The sequence below is a fragment of the Sceloporus occidentalis genome, unplaced genomic scaffold (assembly GCF_023333645.1).
Source record: "Sceloporus occidentalis isolate IW3139 unplaced genomic scaffold, rSceOcc1.0.p SCAF_24, whole genome shotgun sequence".
Lineage (NCBI taxonomy): Eukaryota > Metazoa > Chordata > Lepidosauria > Squamata > Phrynosomatidae > Sceloporus > Sceloporus occidentalis.
In genome coordinates, this window is record NW_028317004.1 from 1,563,738 (window position 1) to 1,590,754 (window position 27,017).

At 39.5% G+C, this 27,017-nt stretch overlaps 1 protein-coding gene across 1 annotated transcript in view; it reads left to right on the plus strand.

Annotated features, from left to right (window-relative positions):
* Positions 1 to 502: 502 nt before the first annotated feature.
* LOC149300467 (cadherin-24-like) overlaps positions 503 to 27,017 on the plus strand; it is a 35,687-nt gene continuing 9,172 nt past the window's right edge. The window contains exons 1-8 of the mRNA XM_089484986.1: positions 503 to 652; positions 4,038 to 4,332; positions 7,110 to 7,229; positions 9,090 to 9,257; positions 11,328 to 11,515; positions 16,889 to 17,142; positions 21,671 to 21,807; positions 22,223 to 22,344. Coding sequence (XP_089341112.1) covers positions 503 to 652; positions 4,038 to 4,332; positions 7,110 to 7,229; positions 9,090 to 9,257; positions 11,328 to 11,515; positions 16,889 to 17,142; positions 21,671 to 21,807; positions 22,223 to 22,344 — 1,434 coding nt within the window. The remainder of the gene's footprint in view (positions 653 to 4,037; positions 4,333 to 7,109; positions 7,230 to 9,089; positions 9,258 to 11,327; positions 11,516 to 16,888; positions 17,143 to 21,670; positions 21,808 to 22,222; positions 22,345 to 27,017) is intronic.

Below are 27,017 nucleotides of genomic sequence, written 5' to 3' on the forward strand. Positions count from 1 at the left end.
ACTATATGTTAAGACCATCCACTGGTGGCATTTGTGACACAAGCAGAGATGCTGCTGTGTGAGGTCAAACAATACACACATTTTTTTATACTGTCTTCAAAGTGAGTAAATGAGTGTTTCAGACCCATGAACAAGACTTTGGACGAAACGAGAGTTAAAAGACACAACACTTGTGCAATACAGGATGTAAGTGCAATATGCACGATCTATCCAGTCAGGTTTGACATGAAACGGACAATCAGGATTGTAATGTTTATGTTTTTTTTGCCTCAGGAAATCATCCAACTCTATGATTCGTGTGATGAGGTGCAGCTTTCCATTCAGATTAATACATGGAAAACACTGAGATACGAGTGGCTTTAAAGCCTGGCGTGACTTTTCTCCTTTGACCACAGCGCGTTACAGTGAAGTCTCCAAACGCCCAATGCCTACCCTCCATCTGTGCCCTCTTCTTTCTCTACTCCTGTGGGGTTGTTCACCTTCTACTCCTCTTGTTGGGGAGATGTTTCCTGGGCTTGGTGGGAATACCGCATCCCCAGCCAGCCCTCCTCAGGGACCTGGCCCACCCCTGCGGTCCAAGCGTAGCTGGGTCTGGAACCAGTTCTTCGTGATAGAAGAGTATGCAGGACCAGAGCCAGTCCTAATAGGGAGGGTGAGTATCTAAATTTTTTATCTTATTAAGCTGCTAATTTCTGCTCTTGTTCATTCAGATGAACGTGAATAACATGGTCATCTTCTACAAAGGTCTTAAAACGTACCATTTTGAAATATACACTGGCATTTGGGGGTTACTTAGAAATGTCCTTGTTTTTGAATGAAAAGCAAATGTCCATTAAAATAACATACAATGGATCAGAAGTATGGTGTAGTCATTGTAGATGTTGTAAACAGCTAAGTGACCCCAAACTTTTGAATGGTAGTGTGTGTGATTTTTACCCAAAAGGCAAGGGGAAACCATTTCTCCCCTTGCATTTTCCTTTTTCTACAAAATGTGCATCTGCAAATGTGAACCCTGTGTTATAATATGTGTTTCCTATGTTTATTCATGTGATTGTTTATTTAGAATTTTCCAATCATTGTTATAGTGCTAACCTGACAATGCTTTATTAATAAAATGTAATGTGACTAGAGATGATGGTTGTTCAACATGATGATCCAAAGCTTATGCACAGTTTAGATACTATTAAATTATAGCAGGGGAACAAATCAAGTAATCAGAAAAAATATAACAAATTAACTGAAAAGGCATATTGAAACAATAATATACATCCAGAAAATTAATCTGAATGGAAAGCACTTTTACATTTTTTCTTATAGTATTCATCTAGGTGAGAATTCCAATTCACATAAAGTCTTATGCAGAAAACCATAACTATTTGTCAGAATGGAAAATTAAAACATTCTCTTTTTAATAATTGCACCCTTTTATTCCTCTGCACTGATCTTTTTTTTTCTGTGGAGGAAAGAGAGTAAGTTACTATGATGATCTACATTTCCTGCAACAGCCTCAGTAGCAGGAACAAACACACTAGGGAAATTTAGTGCAGTAGCAGTCGGTATAGACTTGAAAGTCACAAGCCTTGCTAATGAAAATTCAAACCTGAAACTATATTTGTGTAATCAAACTTGTATGTCCTAGCAGGCTGGGAGGCATGTGGCAAGGGAAGCCAAAAAATCCTAGACCCCGAATCCTTTTCACACGATTGTGATATATCTCCACTGTCTTGAGCCTGAGAGAAACCACAAACATTTGCACAAATATGCACAAATATCTCATTGTCAGCAGAATCGCATGACCAATATGTGATTTTGCAGTAGCTGGTATTAATTAGTGAAATAAGTAAAATAATACTGAAAGTCATACTATATCCCTTTTCTATCATGTTTCAGGCCCTTTTAACATGAAATGGGATTATATAGATGTTTGCTTTGCAGGTGCTCAATTAGTTGATTTATTATTCTATGCGTCTTATCTGTCAAAAGGGGTGTCAGATCACATTGTCTGGGTCCAAAAAAGTAAAGGGGTAATATTCCCCGAATCAGTCTTACCAGGTTTTCATGGGTCATCATACCTGCATGCAGAAGATTTTTCCATTGACATGACAATAGTCTATGGTTAAATAATATCAGTAATTGTAATGTTTGCTTAACCTATCTTAATTAATTGTTTAAACAAAATCATTTTTTCCCCAAAAATAAATACATCTGTGGCATTTTTAAATGGTTTGTGTAAGTCAGCCATTATCATTGTTGTTATCACAAACTCATAGATTGATAAGGCATAATTCATCTTCAGTTCTCCACCACCTTGAGTATGCAAGAAAAAAGGATTGTCTAATCCTTAGTATGTTCTGGCCTTATGCCCAGCCTTTACTCAGTGTCAATAGTAATTGATGTTAGACCATTACTGTCCTTTGCCAGGTCTGATAATCAGCCTGGCTTCCCTGATCCCATCAAGTGCACAAATCAAATTACTCTGGTTATGTCCCAGTGGATGAATGAACAAAGACAGTAACGGTATGTCCTAGTTTGTTCCAAAATCCAATGGTTGGTTGAACTTATTTGGAGAATCCTTCTTGAAGGGCTACTATCGTATTTGCTCGAATATAAGACAAGTTATTTTCAGAGCAAATGGTGCTCTCTGGAGGTCTGACTACAAGACTAAGATCCATATCTATAGTGCACAATAGAAACATCTAAATCAAATGAATACCTGATGTGACCACCCTTTGCCTTTAAAAAAGCATCAATTCTTCTAGGTACACGTTTTTTTAAGGAACTCAGCAGGTAGATTGTTCAAAACATCTAGGAGAACTACCCAAAGTAATTCCATGGATTTAGGTTGCTTCTCTATCTTCATGTAATCCCAGACAGATTCAATGATGTTGAGATTAGAGCTTTGAGGGGGCCATACCATGAATTCTTCTTTACGCGGAGAGCATTCTTAATGACTTTGGCTGTATCTTTGGGGTCATTGTCTCATTGTCACGTTGCAGAATACATTTGGAGCCAATTAGATGCCTCCCTGATTGTATTGCATGATAGATAAGTATCCGCCTGTACATCTCAACATTGAGGATACCATTACTTCTGACCAAATCCCCAATTCCATTTGCAGAAATTCAGCATTAGATGTGCAAGGAACCTCCACTATGGTTTACTGTTGCCTGCAAACAATCATTCCTGTACCGCTATCCAGCCATTCAGCAAACAAATACAGTCAAATATTTCAAATTTTGGCTCATTCCAGAGCACTTGCTGCCATTTTTCTGCGCACCAGTTCCTGTGTTTTTGTGAATAGTTGAGTTGCTTGGCCTTGTTTCCATGTTGGAGGTACGGTATTTTGGCCACAAGTCTTCCATGAAGACCACTTCTTTTCAGACTTCTCCGGACAGGAGATGGGTGTACCATCTGAGTTGATGGCACTGCTGGACATCTCCCCATCTTTCTTGGCCAATAATTGTGTCTGCCTTGAAATTTCTGCCTGGGAGAGACCTTGCTGATGCAGCATAAGTACTTTGTGTCTTGTTGCTGTGGTCAGTCTTGCCATTATGTATGACTATTGACATTAAAGTGTTTTCAGAAAGCTCACCTTGTTAGGGAGACTGGCTGTTCTATTCCTCCAACATAGCTGTTTCAGTTGCGGGTAATGATTGTGTTTCCACCTATATATTGAATTGATGATTATTAATACGTGTTTGGGATTATTGTTTAATCATAAACCTAACTATATGCCTACAAAATCCCTGACTTTGTGGAAGTGTATCTAGAAGAATTGATGCTGTTTTGAAGGCAAATTTAAATATAGATTACACCGAATATTATATATATGTTTTATATATATATATATATATATATATATATATAAATTTGAGGGAACTCTCCATAATTCCGATGTGTTCATTGTAATCCGGAGTAATACAGAAGGCTCTGCTCCTGTTTTTAGCAGGCATGCTCAAGAGTAACCACTACTAAGTGTTGAATTGTTAAATGTTTTGGTGCTTTATGTGTAATGTGCAATGTGTATGTTATTTTAGTTGCACACAGATGTAGACCGTGGGGAGGGAAGAGCAAAGTATCTACTGACTGGAGAAGGGGCTGGCTCCGTGTTTGTCATTGATGAAAAGACAGGAAATATACACGTCACTAAATCCTTGGACCGTGAGGAGAAAGCAGAATATGTGCTACTAGCACAGGCTGTGGACAGGTTGACACTTCGACCTCTGGAACCCCCATCCCAATTCATCATCAAAGTACAAGATATTAATGACAACCCTCCTGTTTTTCTACACCCTCCCTACAGGGCCACCGTGCCAGAGATGTCCAATGTAGGTGAGGGAAACATGGCTTTTTTGTGTAGTGATGTATTCTTCTACTGCTAGCAAGGTTCCTAAATACCTGTCTCTGACAGTGCAAGTCAAGGGGTGGAAAAAGCATTCAGCGAAACATCTGAAAAGGAACAAGACTACTTAAAACATAGAATACAATGTAGGGTCATAAAAACTTTTAAACTTTGAAAGCTCCATTCGTAAATATACTATAAACGTTTGATGACACGTTATTGAAATAAGAAAAATTGATTTATTTAGAGTTTAAACTGGTTGACCTTCTACGTGATGTGCTAATACAGGGGTGCCCAAGTTTTTTCTGCAGTGGGCCACTTCATCAGAAATGTATGTGTGCGTGGGCCACACTCATTTTTCACTGAGAGAAAATATCGCCTTTTAGCTTTATAATGGATATTAATACAGGGTTAATTTGGCGATGGAAAAGTTTTTTTTATCAACTATCAATACTAAATTACTTAAAACAGTAAAACAAAGTCAGTCCACAAACCATTTAAAACAAGTTTAGCCAAATAAAACTGCACAAGGCTGGAGCACACTGTGGGTACAAGCTGGATTTAAGCTGGCGCAAATTGGTGGCAGGGCAAGATTAAGACACACAAACACACACACCAGGACAGACTCTGTCACACCGAAACCCAAACACACACACACCAGGACAGGCTCTGCCACACCGACTCCCAAACACACACACCAGGACAGGCTCTGCCACGCCGACACCCAAACACACACACACCAGGACAGGCTCTGCTACACCGATACCCCAAAAAACACACCAGGATAGGCATTGCCACAATGATACCCAAACACACACACCAGGACAGGCTCTGCCCCACCAACACCCAAACACACACATCAGGACAGGTTCTGCCACACTGACACACCAAACACACATACACCGGGACAGGCTCTGCCACACCGACACCCAAACACACACACCAGGACAGGCTCTGCCACACGAACACCCAAACACCAGGACAGGCTCTCCCACATCGATGCCCAAACACACACACCAGGACAGGCTCTGCCACACCGACACACAAACACACACACACCAGGACAGGCTCTGCCACACTGACATCCAAACACACACCAGGACAGGCTCTGCCACACCAACACCTAAACACACACACCAGGACATGATCTGCCACACCCAAACACACACACCAGGACAGGCACTGCCACACCGACACCCAAACACACTCACACCAGGACAGGCTCTGCCACACAGACACCCAAACACACACACACCAGGAAGGCTCTGCCACACCAACACCCAAACATCAGGACAGGCACTGTGCCACACCGACACACAAACACACACCAAGACAGGCTCTGCCACACCTACACCAAAACACACACACCAGGACAGGCTCTGCCACACCGACACACACACCTGGACAGGCTAAGCCACTATGAAGCATAAAACCAATTATTTTCTACACTGCTTTGTCATTAACCTCCCCTATATATTTTTGCCCCTTGTGTATTAATGCCCCAGCCATGCCCCCCTTTAGTATTGATTAATGTGTTCTGCCCCACAACCTTGTGTACTGCCCCCCCCTTGGTGCATTTATGCCACCACACCCATGTGGTGGCATAAATGTGTTGCCACCAGCCAACCCTCCTCCCTTGTGTATTGATGCCCCCACCCATTTTATAGTGGTTAATGTGATGCCTCCCAGCCAGCCCCCTTTAGTATAAATTTATGTGATGCCCAACCACCCTCTTGTCTATTGATGCCCCCACTGCCATGTGTATTACCCCCAGCCACAAACACTCCTGTTGATATTGATTTTGTAATGTCAAAACCCAGCCATCCCCCTCTTGTATTATTTAAGTTTTAATGATGTCCCAAGGGAATTCAGAGCAGAGCCCTGCTTTCTGATCAACGTGACAGCACATGGGTTAGAATGAAAGTGGGAAACAGGGATTCTTTTTGGTAAAAAAGAAAGAAAAAATGAAAGACCCTGTACCGTTGCCAGTAGAATCATAACATTAAATAAGTTTCTTCACTTCCCCAAAATTTACAAAATACAAAAATGTGTAGTGTATAAGTGAAAGGGAACATGTTTAAAAGAAATCTATGCATGTGGTATTATAGTAAGCTAGGAACAAAATTGGGTTTTCCATGAATAGCACATTTCACGTGGAAGACATTCTAAATAAATCTGTGAAAATATGCATTTTCTCCCACTTTTTGTATATTTAAGTGCAAATAAATATTGTATTATATTGTGTTATAGGTACTATTATTGTCTCAAATGAAAGCCCTACTTGTACTAAAATATATAAAATATAACTTGTGTGGGTTCCCTAAACATGAAAAAGGGAATAGTAGGTGAATAAATGTGAATATATATATGGTAAAATGGAAAAGCCCTTCCCCCCACACACAGTCTTTTGGGCATAAATGACCCTTTGTCTTAAATAGGATAAAGTATAGATCAGTCCTACACAAATGTAGGTTGTTACCATTAACCCTAAACTCACCAATTTAATATGATTTTAGCAACTTAATATAGAAGCTATTACTATTCAAAGATTATTAAATAGTTTTTTGACTCTGATGCTAGTCTACCAAAACGTCCCATCTGCGATTACACCAGTATTTTTATTTTGGAGGTATGATTGCAAAATAAAAAGCACAATATCAATGTAATTCAACGTTTGATAGATTTTGTTACTAGAAAATGAGTCAGGTGTAGGCTGGGTACTGGCTGTGGGGATATAAACCATCTGATGGTGCCATGGTACCTACAGGAACATCCGTGATACAGGTGACCGCCAGTGACGCCGATGACCCTACCTATGGAAACAGTGCTCGACTGGTGTACACTGTACTGGAAGGGCAGCCTTACTTCTCAGTGGATCCTCAAACAGGTAATACATAAAAGAATGGATGTTACATGTCAGAACATTGGCAAGGGTTAACATCTATGGGGATTCAACACGATGTGTCTTATATACAGAAAGAGAAAAATATTTACAATTCACTCATAGAAGATTCTCCTGGAAGAAAATGCCTGAAAGCATGGCTTTAATACAGACATTGCAGAATGGTTTTCTTTAAACCCTATTGTAATCTTATCTTTTATTAGGAAATAAATGGCAATGTGCGTTATGGTGTATCTAAAGGAAAATCCATTCATATACAGGCTTAATATACAGAGGGTGATATAGTTAAGAAGATTAATGGAATTATCCACAAAGATCAGTTCTTTTGGCAATATCAGGTGATGGCGTTTATCATTATGATACAAAACCCATTATTCATTCCCTGAGGTATGTCAGTTCTAGTATAGTTGTATCATAAACTGACAATGGTACATCATGAATCCAATTTAGAGGTTTTCTATGGAAAGGCATACCGCAGTTCTTTTGAATTTTTTATTTTCAATAATATTGCATTTTAAAATATGAAAATGTGTCAGAAGATAACCAAACAAAATCCTATAAAAACAAACTGAACATTTGGGGAAAAAAAGGTTTCTCAGAGATTAGGTGATCTGTGGTAACAAGCATTTATGTATAGAACACCACAAGTTTACTTAGCACAATTACAATATGGGACAGTTAAAATTCAATTTATCATTAAAACTGACAATATACAATTTGATAATAAGATTAACATATTTTTTTCAGATACTGGCACATAAAGAGAAGAGGGCCCTGCTCTTGCAAGTTTTCACTATATTAGGAGTTTAAAGGGCAATAAGACGGAGTGAGAAGTAGAGTTGGTTATGACCCTGGATAAAAATTGTGACCTCATTGAGGGGGGGGGCACAACCAATACTGATGTCAACATCCTTGTGGGCTTTGGGGCCCTTTCTTAGGATTGGGGCCTTGTTGTATTTTTCTGGACTTTGGGGCCTGGTGGCCTCATTGCAAGCATGGGGCCGGGCAGTTACACCCTGACTATAGGTTTGTACCAAGCCCCAAGTTTTCTGATGGCAGCCCTGTTTGAGGGAATGTGTTCCAGGATCACAAGTTTGTACCTTTTACACTACGTTAACTGCAATAATAGTCAACACTCAACTAAAAGGAAAGGTCCACCTGAATAATCTTTTATAATCTTGTTCTTGCTGACATTTCTTGTCTTAATGCTTTACTCAGAACAGCCTACAGTATCAGTTAGGTGATGTTAACCACGTCTGTGACGATGGTAAAATAAATTATAATCTCTATCACGGACCTCAGAATCTCAGACAATACCATGCAATTAAATATATCGAAATTCGTATTAAGAAGTAAACACAGAAGAGTCATTCAACCAATGATTTGCAGGAACCTCTGTGAAAAAGATCAGCACACCTGGAGATTCCTGTATTTTCAAAGCATTTAAAATTGTTCATCCCAGGAGGAAAGGAATAACTAATGCCTTTTTAATCAGGGATTATTATGGCAAATGCATGCCTCATAGATACAGCGGTTGAAATTTAAACTGGCAGTCTGCTGTTTCCATGATTAAATCTGCCTTATTGTTTGTAGAATATTTTATCTCTTACTCTAAGGTCTGTGAAGATTCCATCAATTCTTGTGTCCTTGTACTGTCACAGCCTAGAAGCGTAGCTGTAATATTATCTCCTTATCTCTGTCTCTGTAACACTGGTCCTACTTCATGCCCTGCTCACACACCACTAGTACTGACATTTCTTATATGTTAATACTCACTATTACTGACATTTTCTTTGCTGTTAACGCTTTATGCTACTCTTGCAGACTTTGTCTTCATTTCCCCAGGTGTGATTCGTACAGCAATCCCAAACATGGACCGTGAGACCCAGGATGAGTTTTTGGTTGTTATCCAAGCCAAGGATATGGGAGGACATGTAGGAGGGCTTTCAGGATCCACTACAGTGACTGTAACACTGACAGATGTCAATGACAACCCACCCAAGTTCCCTCAGAGTAAGAAAAGATGAATTATTGAGCTCTAGTTTCCTTCCATAACCTTTCAACAGAGAATATATGGCTTACTCCAAATGATGCATATACATTTTGAATATACATATATATATATATATATATATATATATATATATATATATAGTCATGTGAAAAAGAAAGTACACCCTCTTTGAATTCCATCTGTTCCTTAACAGGTCCAAAAATTAGGTAAATACAATTCAGATGAACAATAACGCATGGCATTGTTAATTACGCATGTCATTATTTTTTTAACAAAAAGAAAGCTAAAATGGAGAAACCATGTGTGAAAAATTAAGTACACCATACGATTCAGTAGCTTGTAGAACCACCTTTAGCAGCAATAACTTGAAGTAATCATTTTTTGTGTGACTTTTTCAGTCTCACATCATTGTGGAGGAGTTTTGGTTCACTCTTCTTTACAACATTGCTTCAGTTTATTGAGGTTTGCGGGCATTTGTTTATGCACAGCTCTCTTAAGGTCCTGCCACAACATTTCAACTTTGACTTTGACTGGGCCATTGATACCTTTATTCTCTTTTTCAGCAATTCTGTTGTAGATTAGCTGGTGTGCTTGGGATCATTGTCTTGTTGCATGACCCAGTTGCGGCCAAGCTTTATCTGTCGGACAGATGGCCTCACACTTGACTCTAGAATACTTTGGTATACAGAGGAATTCATGATGGACTTAATGACTGCACGGTTCCCAAGTCCAGTGGCTGCGAAACAAGCCTAAATCATCACTCCTCTACCACTGTGCTTCACAGTTGGTATGAGGTGTTTGTGCTGATGCACAGTGTTTGGTTTTCACCAAATGTGGCACTGTGGCCAAACAACTCCACTTTGGTCTTGTTTGTCCAAAAGAAATAGTTTCAGAAGTCTTGTGGTTTGTTCACATGCAACTTTGCAAACCTAAGCCATACTGCCATGTTCTTTTTAGAGAGTAGAGGCTTTCTCCTGGGAACCCTTCCAAACAAACCATACTTCTTTTTCTAATTGTACTGTCATGAACTTTAACTTTAACATTTAACATGCTAACTGAGGCATATAGAGTCTAAGATGTAACTCTCTGAGCATTGCATGATCTGATCTTGTGGTAAATTTGCTGGGACGTCCACTCCTGGGAAGACTGGCAACTGTCTTGAATGTTTTCCACTTTTGAATAACCTTTCTCACTGTAGAATGATCAACTTTTAATTGTTTGGAAATGGACTCATAACCCTTTCCAGATAGATGGGCAGCACAGCATGGCTGATGTCTTTCCTCCCTGGCATTGTGTTAAGACACATCTGAATGCTACAGACTAGCAAACTGCTAAAACGTTGGCTTTTATAATGGTGGTCACACTTGGTGATGATCAATTAATCAAGGGCATTTGATTAGCAGCACCTGTCTGCTACTTAGCGACTTAATGCCTATGGAAGCAGTAAAGGTGTAATTCATTTTTCACAAATGGCTTCTCTTTGGGTTTATTTTTGTTGAATAAATCATGGCAAAGTGTAATAGGTCATGTGTTGTTGTTTATCTGAGGTTGTATTTGCCTAATTTTAGACCTGCTAAGGAACAGATGATTATTATGATTTTAATTATGTCTTGATATGTGAAACCATAGAATTCAAAGGTGTGCTTTGTTTTTCACACTGTATATAGCTGGGCATTGCACACCTATTGATTAAATCACTATACTGGACTGGTACTAGGCAAGATTGCTTAGGGACACCACAGATTTAGAGTTATCATTTATATGAAGGAGAGGGGAGTCACAGGAGGAGTTGTAAGATAGAATAGTTGATATAAATAGATAAATACAAGTATGAAGAGAAAGTATGTGGGAGATTGTAGCTATAGATGCAACTGGAATTGCTGTGCTAAGTGAAGCAAGAAATTACATCATTGATAGCATTGTACATCTCGTGATGTACTATCCATCTGTAAGTGCTCATTGGTGTACGCTGTATGAAGAACTAAATGTCCATGTTATTTTTTCTCTTAGTAAAATGTTATTCATTGTGTTTATTTTAGTCACTAAATATATTTGTATCTCTCCTGAAGGTTTGTACCAATTCACTGTTCTGGAGGATACTTCTCCGGGCTCTGTTATTGGCCGGCTACGAGCACATGATCCAGACATTGGCGAGAATGCAGTAATGTCATACAGTATCATGGATGGCGATGCTGGTGATACATTTACTGTCATGGCAGACTCTGTGGGGCAAGATGGCGTTTTAAGGGTCCGAAAGGTAAAATGTCTTTAACCTAGCCAGTAGTTTAAGGCTAAATGCATAGACACTGGCATATCAGTGGTTGTTGTAGTCACATATGTGGTGACATAAGAATAAAAAAATGCTAGCAACCAAATGCCTCAAATCCTCATGAAAATTAATACCTTTAAGACGTAAAGATAGTCTAAATTGCAACACCTGTATTCCGACTGTCATATATCAGTAAGAAAGGCACCTAATAGGACAACTAGATATTGTTCAATCATAGTAGCCTGTGACGGAGGCAGCTTCAGTCAATTAATACTCTTTATCAGTTTAAGACAGACTATTTAGGATAGCCCAACCCAGTATGTATAATATTTTATATTAAGTGAATGTGATTTCATCCAGTGGGCAAGCAGAAATAACAAAAAATACTCGTAACAACAGTCTATTGGCAGTAAATACAGATTATTGTGAGGAAAAGCTATATTTGTACTTACAGAAAAGCAAAAATCCAGTGACTGTGGGGACCTGTTGCATGCATATCTGCCAAGTCTCTGTATATGTCATTTTTGTATCTATGTTTTTGGTTACATGCCTGCGTTTTGTGCTTTGTCAAATGATTAATATAATTTTTGCCATTGTGACTTAGACTTTATATACATCCAGGGGCGTACCTAGAGTATTTGGCACCCGGGGCGGATCCTGTAAGTGGCACCCCCCCCCCAAATGTAAAGACATCTACAAAATTATGTTAAGAATATTTATTGCACCAATTTGTAAACTGTATGTCAACTGTAAACAAGAAATCTAAAAAAATAAATTAATAACTTATAAGTAAAATAAATACGTTTAAATAACATTTACTGAACATAATAGTGCTTTCTTTAATAACCCTCCAAAAAAAACCAGCGTCCACATTGCCCACATAGAACCTGACCAGCACCCAAATTACACACACATAGGACGTGCCATCTTTGCCCCCAAACAGCCCAACATGAGTCAGCATTGTTCCCAAACAGCCGAGTGTACGCCATCTTTGTCCCATGAACACGCTACCTGTGCCATTTTTGTCACATAAACACCCTGCTTATACCATCTTTGGCTTTTTGACAAATCAACTATACACCTATGATTAACACAAACACTTTTACAGTCACTCACTAATTCACTTTCATTCACACAATTCATTCACACAATCATTTATTCTTTCACACAAATTATTTACACATATTCATTGATGCATTCTCACAAATTCATTAATTCTCTCACTCATTCACACAATTCATCCACACATTAATCCATTCATTTTCGCTCTCTCATACTGACTCTTTATTTCAATATTCTTGTTACCCTCCTTTCTCCCAATCTACCCATTCTCACCCCCTTCTGCCCTATCTACCCCTTCTCACTCCCTTCTCTCTATCTACCCCCTATCCCCCCCGTCTCACTCCCTTCTCCCTATCTACCCCCTCCTAACTATCTACCCTCTCCCCCTTTGAAGTTCACTTACCTTTCAGGAGTCCTGCGGTGGGGGTGCAAGGCCTCTGTCTCCCAGCTCTGCCACTGTATGGAACAGTATAGAGTGATGGGAGTTATGATGTACTAGAGCATAATTATACAATGAAAAAGACATTGGAAATGGTACAGCATAACACCCATCACCAGGGGCGTAACTAGATGCCTCAGGGCCCGGGTGCGAGAATCTGTTAAGGGCCCCCCACCCCCTCACCCCCCCAAAAAAAACATGATTTTTACCCAACAATTTTTTTTCAACTAATTCAACAAATTCAATTTACATATTGAATCATAATCAAAGAAAAAGGGGCGCATGTACAAAGGGCATAATCCAGGGGTGTCCAAGTTTTTTCTGCAGTGGGCCACTTCATCAGAATTGTATACGTGCGCGGGCCGCACTCATTTTTCACTGTGACAAAAAATATGGCCTTTAATAAAATATGCAGATTAAAATAAAGTAAAATGACACAAAACCTTTACTCTTCCTCTCACTGATTTCTGGGCCTTGAAAGTTTTGCGACTACAAATTCAGGATTCCCTAGATTTATTCTAGGGATGAACTAAAATGAAAATTCTGGACCAAAACATTCAGGGTTCACTTAGCCAAAACCGAAAATGACCCCCACCTTTAAAAATAATAATAAAAACTCACATGTTTAATAAAAGTAGGTAACACGCAATTGGACAAAATTAGCAATATGACTTGATAGGAGTGTGATTGCTGTTAGCCTAGGCAACCAGTAAATGCTGGTACCTAGGCATGATGGGACTGTGCTCGCTGTGATTGCTGTTAGCAATCACACTCCTATCATGCCAAGTCAGCCAGTACATGCTGGTACAGGGTGGCTGTAAGTGATGTGCAGACCCCATACTGCTGGCAGCATCACTACACAAGGGGGGCAGCTAGCTAGGTTTCAGCATGTACTGGCTGACTTGGCATGATAGGAGTGTGATTGCTAACAGTAGTCACAGTCCCATCATGCCTAGGTTCCAGCACTTACACATCCATCCAGTAAATTCTGGAACCTAGGCATGATGGGACTCTGATTGCTGTTAGCAATCACACTCCTATCATGCCAAGTCAGTCAATACACGCTGGTACAGGATGGCTGTAAGTGATGTGCAGACCCCATACTGCTGGCAGCATCAATACACAAGGGGGGCAGCTAGCCAGGTTTCAGCATGTACTGGCTGACTTGGCATGATAGGAGTGTGATTGCTAACAGCAATCACAGTCCCATCATGCCTAGGTTCCAGCACTTACACATCCATCCAGTAAATGCTGGAACCTAGGCATTATGGGACTGTGATTGCTGTTAGCAATCACACTCCTATCATGCCAAGTCAGCCAGTACATGCTGGTACAGGGTGGCTGTAAGTGCAGACCCCATACTGCTGGCATTATCACTACACAAGGGGGGCAGCTGGCCAGGTTTCAGCATGTACTGGCTGACTTGGCATGATAGGAGTGTGATTGCTAACAGCAATCACAGTCCCATCATGCCTAGGTTCCAGCACTTACACATCCATGCTAACACACACACACACACACACACACACTCATTTCTTCATATAATCATTAATTCACAGATTCATTCCCTCAATCACACACACTCATTCAAACACCCTCCCCACCCCCTTACCTGTACTGCAGCTCCCTCGATGCCGCTCACAGACTTCAGCAGGGGGCGCGGCCTCCCTCTGCCTTCTCTGCTAAAGCACAGAGGAAGTAGGAAGTCACGTGAACTCCGCTTCCTCTGTGCTGTCCAGAAGACCCTCCCACAAGTAAGTAGCAGGGCTTGAGGTGCGGCTCGTGTAAGATCGGTTGCCCTGGCTGCCGATCTTACGCGGGCCGCACCTCGAGGTCTCGCGGGCCGCATTTGGCCCGCGGGCCGCATGTTGGACGCCCCTGCCTTATTTAAAAAAAAAAAAAAAGTAAAAAAGATTTCGGGCGGCCCCTTGGCTTGGGCCCCCCTGCCGCAGGGGCCCGGTCGCAGTCGCGACCCCTGCGACCCCGGTAGATCCGCCACTGCCCATCACTCTCACACATTTACCAATCCACACTTACCAATCCACAGATTCCACACATACCAATCCACAGATTCCACACATACCAATCCACAGATTCCACATTTACCAATCCACACTTACCAATCCACATTTACCAATCCACATTTACCAATCCACAGATTCCACGCATACCAATCCACACATACCAATCCACAGATTCCACACATACCAACCACACTTACCAATCCACAGATTCCACACATACCAATCCACATTTACCAATCCACACTTACCAATCCACAGATTCCACACATACCAATCCACAGATTCCACACATACCAATCCACAGATTCCACACATACCAATCCACTCTCACTGTCACTCTCACTGAATGATTTCCTAGCTTTCCTCTTTTCTTCTTACAGCAGTCAGCTCCTTTTCTTCCTCTTCGCTCCTCTTCTTCTGTCTTCTTCCGGTTCAGAGGGCACGGACGGCGGTGGGCGCGGCTTCAGTGTTGTGCGCCGGGATCTGACAACAAACCCCGGCGCACAGCAGCAGTTGCCGTGTGGATCGCGAGGGAGCGGTATCGGAGGTCATTAACAGACCTCCGGCTCCCTTGAGTGATTTTAAGCCGGTTCAAGGGAACCGGCTTAAAATCACTCAAGGGAGCCGGAGGTCTGTTAAAGACCTCCGATACCACTCCCTCGCGAGCCTTCTCCTCCAGCGGCCGACATTACTGTCCGTCTCTGGAGGGGTGCCGGCAAGTTGGCACCCCCCTGATGAGCGGCACCCGGTGCGGACCGCCCCCCCCACCCCCCGCTAGGTACGCTACTGTATACATCATTGGTGTGTACCTGAATATCATGTTCTACTACTATGTCATGTACAACCAGCAGGAAATGCCATGCATTGGCAATAAAATGCACCCAGATACGAGTTTGTTTGCTTTTTTACTTCTGCTGCCAAACATTTAGAAATTCTGAGTGGATGAATGAAGAAAAGCTGTTGTTATTATGTATTTTTATTTTATATATAACACCATCATATTCTGCAGCACTGTACAATGGGTAAACAGGACATAACAAGTAGTGTATCACATAACAATTTGCCTTACAGAAAAAAGAGTTAAGGAGGACCCTGCTCAAATCAGCTTACAATCTAGTGGATTTTACTTTTTATCGTGTTTTCTTTTTTAATGTGAAAATGTCCTTATAAAGTTGATAAGCAGGTCAAAGTGTTGGCTTTACAGCTGGTGATAATGATTTGTAACCAAGTATATTGCAAGAATTCCAGATGCATTACAAGTTCTTAGTAAATAAGCAGGTAGGAGAGAATTCATGATATGGGAAAGTGTTGCCATGTGCCAAAAGTTTCCCCTACCTACTTCAGAAGACTTAATAAAAAAATGTTTATGGACCTCAGCTACTTAATAGCTCTCTATACAGGCAAATCCCAATCCCTGATACAATAGTGTTTAGACAGCAGCCTTACTATAAATAAACTTAGTGTGGGGCAGTCCACTTATGGTGAGCCATGGGCGACTGCCATGTGACACATGATGAGCCTATGAGAAATGATAAAAAAACTGTGTTTAGCCACCCAATGGGAAATGGACCTATTCTCCTTGTCTCCTATTGTTACATCCATACAATCTCCACCAACATTCCATGTCTGTTACTCCTTCCATTACCTTTATTTCCCATTTAAACCACAATGCTCTTGCCTTGTTTACAGATAATACAATAATCTGTATAGAAGGTTTCTCCTTTGCCCTGTTCATGGATCAACTCATTTCCACAAATGCAATTTCTCTTCCTTTTTCCCCACTCTCTTCTATTATTTCACACTTTTGTTCTTTTTTTCCCTGTCTTGCTCATGTAGCCACTGGATTTTGAGTCCCGACGCTCCTATACATTCCGTGTAGAAGTGATGAACACGGTGATTGACCCGCAATATATCCGCCGAGGCCCATTCAAGGATGTCACCACAGTAAGAGTGACTGTTGGAGATGTGAATGAACCCCCTATGTTCTCTCAGAACCACTTTACCTTTAGTGTGCTGGAGAACCTGCCTCCGGGGATACTTGTGGGGGTGGTACAAGCACATGACCCTGACATACGCAGCAGCTCTATCAGGTAACCGGCTACTAAATAAAAAAAAATCCCCAAATCTGTAATTTAGCTTATTGCTTCTTACCATTGGGTCATGTCCGTGTTAAAAAGTAAAGTACTTGTCACAGAACATCAGGGATAGCCTTCCTCAGATCCTTTTAAAACACTTTATATCATGTGATGGATGCCTTGGGTTTTTGAAGATACTAAAAGATGACACATCAGACTTTAGATATTTGCCTAGTATTAGAATATTGAAAGACAAGGGAGAAAGAAGATATGATATAAATATTAAAATATGCAAAGGGATTTAACACAAATACAAGAGAGAAGTTTATTTTCAAGGAGGAAAAAATTAGAACAAAAGGTCATAATATAAAACTAGAGGATTAGATGTCATGTAAATAAGTTTTACTGTACTAAAAGGGTGGTAGATAAGTGGAACAGCATCCCAGCAGAAGTGAGGAAATTAAAACATGTTTGGAATAGGCATATTTGACAAAGGTGTAATAATATTTTTTCTAGGCAACTTTTAGTAGTTTTATAGCATTATGGCGTATTATAAATTCGGCTGTGCTTTCTTAATGCAGAGTAATTTGATAAAAATTTGAAAATATACAGGAAATTGGCAGGTGAGATTCAACATTCATAAGTATAAAGTTATGCACTTAAATAGTGTTAAATATAACTAAATTTGATCAGAATGGGGATGTGAACTCTTGAGAAATGTTTATGAGTACTAGTTGATGCCAAACTCAGTGTGCATACACAAAAAACAAGTAACATATTACAAACACAATATTAGCATGCATTAAAAAGGTTGTTACAGTTGTGTAAAAAAAGAAAGTACACCCTCTTTCAATTCTATGGTTTGACATATCAGGACATACTAACTAATCATTTGTTCATTAGCAGGTCTAAAAATTAGGTAAATACAACCTCACATGAACAACAACACATGACATATTACACTGTGTCATGATTTATTCAACAAAAATAAACCCAAAATGGAGACGCCATGTATGAAAAACTATGTACACCCTTAATGCTTCCATAGGAATTAGGATGCTAAATAGCAGACGGGTGCTTCTAATCAAATGTCCTTGATTAATTGATCATCATTGAGTGTGACCACCTCTATAAAGGCCAAAGTTTTAGCAGTTTGCTGGTCTGGAGCATTCAGGTGTGTGTTAACACAATGCCAAGGAGGAAGGGCATTAGCAATAGTCTTAGAGAAGCAATTGTTGCTGCTCATCAATCTGAGAAGTGTTATAAGGCTATTTCCAAAGAATTTAAAGTCCATCATTCTACAGTGAGAAAGGTTATTCAAAAGTGGAAAACATTTAAGACAGTAGCCAATCTTCCCAGCAGTGGACATCCCACCAAATTCACCACAAGTTTGTGATGGCAGCGCAGCTTAGGTTTGCAATGTTGCATACCACAAGACTTCAGGAACAATGTCCTTTGGACAAAAGAGACCAAAGTGGAGATGTTTGGCCATAATGCACAGTTCCAGTCTTGGCAAAAACCAAACACAGCATATCAGCACAAACACCTCATACCATATATCAAGCACAGTGGTGGAGGGGTGATGATTTAGGCTTGTTTTGCAGCCACAGGACCTGGAAACTTTGTCTTTAAGACCTCTGTAAACTTAAGTACTGTAGAGTAAAATGTGAGGCCATCTGTCTGACAGCTAAAGCATGGCCACATTTAGGTCATGTAACATGACAGCGATCCCAAGGACACCAGCAAATCTACAACAAAATGGTAAAAAAAAAAAAGAATCAATGTGTTGCAATGGCCCAATCCAAGTCCAGACCTCAATCCGACTGAAATGCTGTGGTAGGACCTTAAGAGAGATGCGCATAAACAAATGCCCACAAACCTTAATGAACTGAAGAGTGCATCAAAATTCCTCCACAACAATGTGAGAGACTGACAAATGTATACAGAAAACAATTACTTCAAGTTATTGCTGCTAAAGGTGGTTCTACAAGCTACTGAATCATAAGGTATACTTTTTCACACATGGCTTCTCCATTTTGGCTTTACTTTTGTTGAATCGATCATGATACAGTGTAATATCATGTGTTGTAAAGTCATGTGATGTTGTTCATCTGAGGTTGTATTTACCTAATTTTTAGACCTGTTATGGAACAGATGGTTGCTATTATGTCCTGATATGTCAAACTATAGAATTCAAAGAGGGTGTACTTTCTTTTTTTTTTATAAAACCTTTGTACAAAACATTAGTTAAGCTACATATAAAATATGCAGTTCAGTTTTGGCACTAATTCATGAGAAAGGTGTAATCAACTTGGAAAAAGTACAAAGTAGGGCAAAAACGTAATAAAGGAAATTGGAGATTTCAGTTATAAAGAGCATTTAGCTAAATTGGATTTATTTATGCTATCGATACACTCTACAAATTTACAAATACATTTCTGCCTGTATAAGGCCGTGCCAAGTGAATTTTTCACTCATTGGACACAGCAGATAATAAGAAGGTCATCTATTATGATTAGAGAAGCCAAGTTCCAACAGAGAAGGACATTCTTTACAATGAGAGCTGTAAAGCTATGAAAAGCATTTCATATAGAAGTGGTGTTATCTAAACAGCAATTAATCTTTCAATGGTTGAACATGCTGTACTTATGTATGCAGAATATTGTTTTTAGGTTTGTGGTTAATGCGTCCTTTCCTGTGGGTTGTCTGGTTCAAGCTCATAGTGAAGCACTACTCTTTTACATGCTAGCACTACTAAGTGGTAAATGTAACAGCTTGTGCAGAAACATTGGACAGCTCACAATTACCCTTATGTTTAGCTACATTATTCTAATTGAGCCAGGTCAGCAACAGAGTTGGGATGAAAATCCACTCTTGCACATGTGTGCAGTTAAGGTATCCCACCTATTGCAGTGTATAGCTGTGTGTATCCAAGCGGTAGCTACACATTGAATTAGTCTCATGAATGGCAATTATGGTAAGTGGGAGGTACAAAGGACACAAGTCTACAGGGCGTTTTCTTAGAATGATCTTTAATGATGGTTTCAACCATAAACTAAACCAAGAAGGGCACTATGGTTGAACACCAGGGAGGACCCCACTGCTGGAAGCAAAACATAAAAAGGCGCAACTGATCTTTGCCAAAACCTACCTAAATCCGGTTGAAAATCTTTTCATTGGAAAAAAAGAATACTGCAAACATTCAAGAGCTTGAACAAATTGCAATTTAAGAGTGGTAGATACTAACAGTAAGCAAGTGCAAGAATCTTACAGGTGGCTACAAGAAGCAATTGTAGGCTGCTAATGTTACCAAGGGTTGTGCAACTAAATACCTTTTTTCTTCTGTAAAATCACTATATGTCAGGTGAAAAGCCATCTTTTTTGTTGAATACCTTTGGACATCCATTTGGACATTCCGTTCTGGTAATACAAAGTAGATACATTTCCAATCATGTCTAAAGATATTGTACACAACATAAAATAAACATTTATGGGTTTCAATAATGTTGACCATAACTAAAGATAAGATCAGCCCCAGCTGCTATGGCCTTTTGGTCTCCAATGGAGCAAATTTAACTTCAGTCTGTAAAATGAAACAGGAAAATATTATGTAGAATAAAGTAGAATAAGGATGGCACATTAGGTCTGCATACACAATTTAGTTGATTGAAAACATGATGCCAAAAAGGTGTGACACAAAATATAGGGTTTCTATGCAAGGACACTGGAATTTCTGGAAATTACATAATCATCTGACTACTATAATAATACATTTTCAATTTCTACACTAAGAATGGAGAAAAGTGTAAAACATCCATAGAAAATATAAAATGAAAGCATCACTAGATCAGTTTCAAAAAGACAAGAGGCCTTTTTGCAGACCCACAGTTACCTGATGCACAGAACATGGAAATACAATCCTGAAGGCTGTCACTGCAGGAAAAACATGGGGAGAAATGTACATATGATCCTCAATACCTGTGCATGCAAACTCAGCACTGCATGTGCAATATCCATGACGGTATTGTGGGTCTTTTGCCTGGAGGCTTCTGTTAGTACACTCAATTTCCCAGGGCCTGGGACATACAGCATCACTGGCATCTGTGCATGTGCACAGTATGCATTCTTTGGTGTCTCAGACACCAAAGAATGAAATCTGGACCACGGTGTTATGTTCCAGAATCCCCCTGTCATGCCAAACTCTACCTCTGCCCTGAAAAGCGAGACAGAGTTTGAGCTTGGCAGGATAGAGCGGCAAAATTGGGACTGTCCCACACAAATGTAGTTATGCAGCACTTCTTACTACAGTATCTAATTTCAATTCACAAATTCATATTTTTCTTGCTTTCCTCTTCCCATGTCTGTCTTCAGGAAAACCTTACATTTATCACATTTTCTCACTGTATTAACTTCTATCACTTGTACTGATAGACGTATTCCTTTGCTTTTACTGCTAATGCCTCCTTTTCTGCATCTTCCTTTTCCATTCATAAGAATATACAATAATAAAAAAAAAAAGTTAACCAAGCTTCTTGAAACGCAGTTATTCCATCGACCCACTTTCGGACCCAGAGCTCCTCTTTTCTATTCACCCTGTGGATGGGACTCTGAGAACAAGCATATCCTTGGACCGCGAGGCAAAGGAGGAGCACCGTATAACTGTCAGGGCCATTGAGACTGGTGAGTACAAGAAATCAACCTAAATCTATGGATTGATTCCAGACTAATTTGCCAGAAAATAAATATTAATAAAATGAAATGTAAATATTACTTTGACCACCTGTTTCACTCTTAGATTAGCCATATTTCCTATATATGTGTATAGTTTAAATCTATATATAAATTAAATCTGTAACATTTTAGGAAAATGTATCATCCCTCCCAACTCTAAATGCACTGTTCTGCTGAGTTTGGACAAACAGGTGATCTTTTCATGATTAAATAGACTAAAAAACTCAAAAGCTTTGGTCACGACTTTTTGGGAGGTGATGGACAAGCTTAACAATGTGTTTCTTCTTTTTCATGTGTATTGTGTATGGCGTATCATTTGTGTTCTGTCTCTGTGTTGTGTCTGTCTGCATGTTTTTTGTTTCAGATAGCCCTTCTCAGATGTCTCAAGCTGAAGTTGTGATTCAGGTGCTAGATGTGAATGACAATCCACCAACTCTGGCTGAATTGTATAAACCACATGTGTGTGACAATGCACAGCCTGGGCAGGTAACATTAACCCGTGTTCTCCTTCTATAACATCCTTTGGTTACTTTTTATATCTTCAATTCCTACTACACTGCACATGCAGTGAGTTCAGTGGCCAGAGCGAACAGGGACATATTCTGCCAATAACAAGTTTTTGTTGACAATAGTTGAGTTCTTAACCTAGAGGGGTTTCGTCACTAAAGGGACAGTGGACAGGAGAGTGTGCAAGAGTGTTTTGCTCCTTCATTTCACTATACATTATAAAGTTCCAACCTCAGTGAGCTTCTTCTAGAAGAAATGCTTGGCTTGCATTGTACAATGCATAGTTAAATCAACACGATTACTTCTAGTGTTGACTATTCAAAATGAATAGTCTAGTGACTCTCCTGCAAGCTCTCCTACCAATGCTCCTTTTAAACCCTAGAACAATCATTTTGTATTCTCATTGTTCACCAAGGCTTTTAGCTTCTTTCATTAATGGGGAGACATAATCTTGCAGGTCTTGTAAACAATGAAACGTCCCCTTTCATAGTACACACATAAGATGAGCATACCTGGGAACTATCCGTAAGAATTGCCACTTAGGTTTATAGATATGAGTATGGGTGTCTAATATGTATATGTTGTTTACTTAATCTATAAACACCATTACTTTTGTTTAATTAAGTGTAATTAACTGTAAAATGGAAGATTTAGAGAAAATAATAGATCCACCATAAACGGGAACAGTTGTGGTCACATTTATTAGCATTAGTATATTTATTGATTAAAACCATGTGTAGCTTGTGTTTTTTGTTTGCCAATCAGTGTAATTACTGTTGAGGTATTTAGTTTAAAAGTTCACCTTGTGGATATTGTGATTGGTAAAAGCTTGTGGCAGAGCCAGCATTTGCTAATCAATTTCCCATCTTAAAGTTCCTTCCCATCTGCTCCTCTGTCCCTTGTAAAAGCTGCCTGGACTAATCAACAACAATCAGTAACTTAACAATAGAGGTGAGATATTGAAAAGGAAAGAGGTAAAGAAAGGAAACATCCTGCAGATCCTGAGAACAAAATGTTAAAATATTTTTTTTCTATTGTATACATATAATGGTGGTTCTTATTACACATATATTCCTTATTTTAATCTTGTAATATACATGTTTAATCTTACATACATTTATTTATTGTATAGAAGTGTAAAATGTAGGAAAGATAAAAAAAAGATAGAAAGGTGTTAAAAAATATAAGGAAGGAGGGGTGAGAAATAGTGCTCTATTACCCATTGACTGCCACCTGACCCTTGTCTGTCAGGAGCATGCATTAATACTCCCAATGCTTTTCCCACTTGCAGCTGGTTTATTAATGAAAGCAGGTAGCCCCAAAAATGAAAGTAGAGGACATATGTTTTCTTTCTATTTGAAGGACTATTTGGAACTATATGAAGCTGATAATAAAGGCCCTTCTCGCAACACCACACATAAATAAACTGTTAAATCCAGTTCTGTAAGCATACAAAAGATAACCCATATTACTACTATAATATACACCATATCCACATTAAACATATTACAATTTATATTATTTAAACCCCCTCCTGTGCTTAGGTGATATTCTCCTGCCAGAAGGGTCCAGTTCTTAGTTTATCAAACCTGCTCATGTACAGAAGGCCTCACCTACTATAACAATGTGCTTTGAAAGCACCATTTGTGTTCTAGTAAGTTTTCCTGGGTCAAAGCATTTTGTTGTAAGATTTAAGCTGTCCCAATCACGAAATAATTTTTCCACCAAACCAAAGAATATGACATTTGGAAATACCTAAGGCTGGTTCAACTGTCAAAGTAAAGAGAAGTGACTGTAACATTTTCATTTCACTCTGAGGTCATAACATGTTATGGATTAACAGACATTGTCAAATTCTAAATGACACCAAAAATGACCTTCAATGAGAAGCGGTGTGGAATGATAGTTAGAGACTTTTTTAAAGATGAAGAAATCACAGTATTTCCACGTATTTTAGGGATCACATATCTATTTCTATAATGGCTGGTTCAGAATGTTTCTGGCTCACTAAGACTTCATAGCTAGTAGTAAAAATATAAATATAAGGACTGAGGTGAAGGTCCCATATATTTAGTTAATCACCAGATGAAAACTTCAAATAAGCAAGGTACAAAGGGGCAAATCCAAAATCAGAATCCACTAACAGGCTAAACATCAGGGTCAGACAACACAAGCAACATCCATAAATATGCAGGCAAAGAAATCCATAACAATCAAAGAATGTTCTCCAAACCAAGGCACTACATAGTTTCAGTCAGTAGTTTTTACTTCAGTTTAGTTTAGTATTCAAACGTACAGAACTCATGCTGGAAGTGCATCAATCTGCATCAATCATTATGTGTTCGGGTGTAATGTGGCTGGTGGCTTACACAAGATGAAAATGTAGGACGCAGTAGGTAAGTGGCCTGGACTTATGGGAATAACATTTCCACAGAATAATACTCTCTGATCCTCATTATCAACAATGTCTTTGTTGAAGTAGCTTGTGATTTACTTTGCAGTAATGGACTTTCCAGCAAAAAAAACCATTTACATGCCCCCACACTAGACCTTAATGGTTTGCCCTACAAACCCTTTGAGGATCTTCTGGAAGACATAAGAGATTTATCAAATATGAGGATACTTAAGAAGCAAGTGGTCATATTGTGAATGCCAACTAAAAATTTGAGGATACAAATGGTCAACAAGCAAAATTCCTAAGAATTCTAAATAAAGAGTAAATTGCATTGTATAGTCAACTGGGCAGCAAGGAATATCAGCTACCGCAGAAGTGGTAGTGATCTTTAACCGTCTCTGAACTGTACTTTAAACACATACCACTAGTATGTGATTGTTTCAGCTAGGTATCCCCAGTGTCAAATCATTCTTCATGTATATATTTATATTATGGTCCACCTACTATAACCACTAGTTTTGTTTCTGAAATTAAAAAAGATGTTAACATTACAAGATCCATTCTAGTTCCAAAGTAAATGGAAGTTTTCCTCACTAACACTTTTAAAGGGCACACAGTGGTATTGTGAAGGCAACCAAGAAAAATGTAGGCATGAATCATAAAATCCCCTCTGGGTTGCATTCACTTATTAGTAGAATGAGTAGAACTTTAATAAAAAAATAATAATAAAGGAACAGTCAGACACAATTTATAATGTGAATGCCTTAAACCCCCCATGTGCACTTCTGTGGGAATAAAATGCAGAGTTGCTAAGCACCTTCTCTTTGCTCACATGGCACCTATATATTTTCAGCAGCCATCGGGAAAGTAACCAAAACATTATTTCTCTCAAAAATACTCACTGGATTTTACTGTTATTTATTGATCCTTTAAAACAGCATGCTTTTAACTTTTGTTTAATTAGAAATAACACTAAGGCTCTGCATTGCGAGATAATCTTGTTAACCATCTTAGTACAACCATTAAAAAAATCAATGATCAAAGCAGCATGGGTGCATGCCTTTATTAAAAGTATGGGAAATTATAGGCTTAGTTGAGTGACACATCGAAAAAAATATTACTAGTCAGTGAAGTAACTTGGACTAGGTGCAGGGAGGCAGCCAAACCTGGCGAACTTGAGAGCTCCAGCTACCTGAAGCCTACCCTTGCAGGACGCATCCAGGAATACCCACTGACATCGGCTGGCGTTCCCTCTGACTTCGGTGGGCGCTCCCACTTTGGTGGGCGCGCCTGCTGACGTTGGTGGCAGTCATACTGATGTCAGTGGGCCTTCCCGCAAACGTCATGGGCAGGGATTGAGGCGTGTCAAGACCCCGGTCCCGCGAACCAGAGGATTCAACCTGGAGAACAGGCACTTCTCTCTGAGTCTCCGGGCAAAACCTGGAGAGTTCCGAAGTATGGCGGCAGGTACAGGGGGGCGGTAGTTTCCCTGCTGGGAAACTGAGGGGACACCCCCGTCCAATGCGTTGCTGATCAAATAGACAGTTACAGAGGAGATCGCTAATACCCAAGCTGGCACAGCCTACATTAAATGGTGCTGTGTGCTTTTAAGACACAGAACACTGGGATATGATGTCATAACCCAGCAGTTTGAAGTGAAGATGGTGTCCTTGGTTAGGCACCAACACACAATGATCGGTAACCACTTAGATGCACCTAAATGTTTATGCATATTTATTTATGTCAAAGCAAACTACTGGGCCTCCAATGAGGTCAAAGAAAAAAATTGTTCTAAGTTCAATAAAGCATGTATAAACCATAAATGTGTAGAGTTAGCAGTGGTTGCAGAGTCCTGCTTTAAACTGTAATTTTGTAGATTTGGACTCTTTTTTTATATAGTCTTATATGGGGGTACAATTAAAATATTTTCAAACAGCAAAAGCACAAGATTCCTAAATAACAAATGTAAGTAAAAGTATGTTATAGAATCGTATAGCATTGTGTTTTTTCTTTGCATATGTGCGGGGTGTTTGATCCATCTACAGTGCGTTACATTTATTTAGACATGTCCAAAGATTTTTAGACTTTTTAATGGTTGTAGAATGTCCAAGTTAAAATGTATTCACTGCAGACATACTAATACTGTGCGCACACCACTGAATCACATAGGAGGAATGGCTTCCCACTGCTTACTGGGCATCATTCTTTTAGTTGCAGTCTAGAATCACATATTAGAATTTAGGCAGGTAGTTGAATA